The sequence below is a fragment of the Notolabrus celidotus genome, chromosome 6, assembly GCF_009762535.1.
Source record: "Notolabrus celidotus isolate fNotCel1 chromosome 6, fNotCel1.pri, whole genome shotgun sequence".
Taxonomy (NCBI): Eukaryota; Metazoa; Chordata; class Actinopteri; order Labriformes; family Labridae; genus Notolabrus; species Notolabrus celidotus.
In genome coordinates, this window is record NC_048277.1 from 9,374,762 (window position 1) to 9,378,388 (window position 3,627).

At 49.2% G+C, this 3,627-nt stretch overlaps 1 protein-coding gene across 1 annotated transcript; it reads left to right on the top strand.

The window, feature by feature from the left end:
- The first annotated feature begins 746 nt into the window (after positions 1-746).
- On the top strand, positions 747-2,949 carry si:ch73-62b13.1 (uncharacterized protein LOC100002270 homolog). Its single transcript, XM_034686131.1, has 2 exons — positions 747-907; positions 1,823-2,949. The coding sequence occupies exons 1-2, from the start codon at positions 769-771 to the stop codon at positions 2,947-2,949; spliced, it is 1,266 nt and encodes a 421-aa protein (XP_034542022.1). The 5' UTR covers positions 747-768.
- The last annotated feature ends 678 nt before the right edge of the window (positions 2,950-3,627 follow it).

The window sequence follows — 3,627 nt, forward strand, 5'->3', positions numbered from 1 at the left end:
GTTGTAATAACTGACATATGATCAGGTCCAGCTTAACTTAACTTAATCTCAGAGTTGCCGTGGTTCACTGTGCACAAACAAGCAGAAGACGTAGGGGGATCCAGACAAGCATGAAAATCACACTGCCTACTAAAGTTTAGGCAGAGTATTGTGGAGCAACACATAAGAGCGACCCATAAGGTTGTAGTACTTACAAAGGTGTCAACACAGAGGTAAAAACCAGGCTCAGCTGTGTCTGCTGCCAGGTGCTCTTGCAAACTCTTAACATCACCTTGAGGCCTAACCCTCTGGTGGACATCTTTGGCACAACTGAAGGAGGTGATAAGCACACAATTCCTTTTAAATGCCGAGCTCTGTCCTCGGCCAGGCGTGCAGTATCATCGAGGTGGAGGGATGCTGCCCCGACCACCTACACTCAGTGGCTGAGGGACGTTATCACTTCTCTGTGAAAGAACGTCATTTTCATCCTCTGTTTTGGAGGATGAAACAACAACGTCCTAAACAAATAAATTAAACTCAATATAAGCATGTAGGAAGTTAGTGAGACATGATTTGCCCTCTACTGTTTCAGTTCCCTTGAGCCAGAATCCAAATTGCTCTGTTACTCTCGTCACTCAAGGGCTGTGGATGTAAAATGAGCCGGACCTGCACATGTACGAAGCTGAAAATTAAATCCATCCAAATGAAATCTCATTGTGTGTTTCTGTGTGTGTCTGTGTGTGCTTCCTCTCCAGCGTGGAGGATGTAGAGCCAGAGGAGGGGGGCAGGATGGAGTGCTCCTGGAAGACAGTGCTGCTGCTGGTGTGTGCGTCTTTGGGGGTCCAGTACACGGCCATCCGCACCCTGAGGGACTCCCTATCTGGACCCTGTCAGGGAGCCTACCGCTGCTCCACCAGACACTACAGAGGTACGAACCTACGGCCAATCAGGACAGACCTTTATAAAGTACTGCCTCGCTACAGGAGAGCACAATGCCTGCAGAGCTGTATGTGCAGAAATTTTTTAAAATGGTTCAAGAGTCAGGTGAAGAAAGAGGCAAATCTGAAGCAGCAGAAAGAGCATTAAATAAGGGGAGTCCCACTACGTGTGTAGTAATGAAATATGCATGATTGGTTTCATAATTATCCTCCAATTTATCTCCATGAATCCTCTGTCACAGTGCAGCTGGAGCTCCTGTGTACAGAACAAACTTCCCCTTTGCAATCAACTCCTCATCAGCAGTAAATAATACGTTAGCTCTTTGTGCTATATTTAGAAATCCAGCACTTCATCAGCTCCCTCTGTAACCACCGGGAGACAAACAACCTGTTCACGCATCTTTCAACTCTAAATGATTTATTAGCTTGATTTTGGAGTTTCTGTTCTCCTGGGTTTGAGTCTGACAGAAACACACTCACTTTCTCTTTTAAGAGCCAGAGGAGCTTCTCTGAAACTGGAGACATAACTCCCATCCTGCTCAAACTTTGGGGTAAGACGGGTTGTGTTAAGTTTTGTTCTGAGCTATTTGCTGATTAGTAGAAGAAACACACTTTTATGTGTCAACTCGAGGCTGGCTTTAAAGATTTTGGTGTCCTAAGAAAGATTAGTATTCCCCTCCGCTCAATACCAGAACTACCTGCTGAAAATGTACAACACAACTCTTCAATCCTTTCACACTTGCACTCCTGAAACTCTTGAGAAAGTCTCAGGCTTGTCTGCTCCTGAGAATGTCCAAAGTTGTTGTTCATCCACATCCCTCACAGTGTGAAGCCTTGAAATGTGAACGTGGGGAACCTCAGTCTCCAGTCAGCCCTGGTTTGATGTGTGGTATTTGTTCTTCCAGACTCCAGGTGGAGATCGGTGTGTGATGACGGCTGGACGGTGGAGTTGCCTCGTAAACACATCCTGCTGTTCGCCACCACTCGAAGCGGCTCGTCCTTCACCGGGCAACTCCTGAACCAGCACCCTGAGATCTTCTACGTGTTCGAACCTCTCTTTCACGTCCAGCAGGCCTTCACCAACTCCAGCAGCCGGCTGCGTCGCTCCCTCGACCGCCGGGCCCTCCTGGGAGCGTACAGAGACCTCCTCCTCAACCTCTACACCTGCGACCTGCACTTCATGGAGAACTACATCCGCCCAGAGCCCCAGGACCACCTCACAAACTCCTTCTTCCGCCGGAGCTCCAGCCACGCTCTCTGTTCCCCTCCTGTGTGCGTAGAAGGAAGTGATGCAGCTGCCTCGGATCTGCCTGATGAAACCTGGTGTCCTAAGAAGTGCGGGGCCCTGAACCTCACCTTAGCCTCCATGTCATGTCTATCAAGGGGACACGTAGCCATAAAGACAGTGCGGGTTCCTGAGGTGGGTGACCTGCGCACCCTGACAGAGGATCCTCGTCTGGACCTGAAGATCATCCACCTGGTGAGAGATCCCCGAGCTGTCCTTGCCTCTCGCATGGTGGCGTTTTCAGATCAGTTCCGTGCTTGGAAAATCTGGAATGCGACAGGAAGGCAGCCACGTTACGTCGACCTGTCGCAGATAACCAGCACCTGTAAGGACATGACGGCCTCAGCAGAGACCGGCCTGCAGAAGCCAGCGTGGCTTCGAGGACGCTACATGCCGGTGCGATACGAGGATCTGGCATTTCATCCAAAGGAGAAGGCGGCTGAGATCTACAGGTTTGTAGGTGTGGAGATGGAGGACAGAGTGCGTTTGTGGGTTGAAAAGAACACCAACAGTAACATGACGTCTCCTTCCTCTGAGTGGAACTACAGATACTCCACCACCAGAGACTCCAGAGCGACCGCAGAGAGCTGGAGGCTTCGACTAAGCTTCGACATTGTGAGGACTGTACAGAATCTGTGCAACGACACGCTGGCTCTGCTGGGATACAAACAGGTCCAGTCTGCAGCGGAGCTCAGAAACCTGTCTCACAGTTTGGTGGAAAACATGACGTTTGAGGCGCTCACGTAGAAGCTTTGATTATATTTGACGAATCATCATGTTATGTGTTTATTTATTTCTGCTCTCTCTTGATGCTACGGAGCTCTGAGGGGACATGGAGAGGAAATGATCTTGAGGTAATCTCAAGAGATCTTCCTGAAGTTGTGCAGCTGTTTAGGTCAATAACTCATCAGTGGAGCATTGCTTCTAAAAAAACTCACAACTCTTCTGAACCATAGCAAAGAAGAGAGTGTGGTAACACCTGATTTCAGATGGTGGTGCTAGGTAGCCAAGGTAGAAGCAACAGCTGCAGCGTGCCTTTCCGTTCTGATGACAATGAAAGACGAAGCAAGAGCGCTCCGCAAACTCGATTCACAGTCCAGAAAAGTGTGGGGGACTTAGGGTACAGATACAGAAGCTGTGGGGGACATGTACCCCGCGTATGCCACGCCCGCCACGCCCGCCACGCCCGCTACGTCGCTACGTCGCTACGTCGCTACGTCGCTACGTCGCTACGCCTAATTTCATCGGTAGGAGCCGTCCTACCAGCTGGACAACTTACATTTGTCTTTATGCATAGCCAGCTGAGACTTGAGTGTGCAGGGACTGTCCAATCAAAGCTTTTATGTGTCCTGTTGGTTAAACTACAACAATCAGTTTGAAAAACAAGCTTTCTTTTTAAACCTTAACTTTGAGTGACCAAATTTT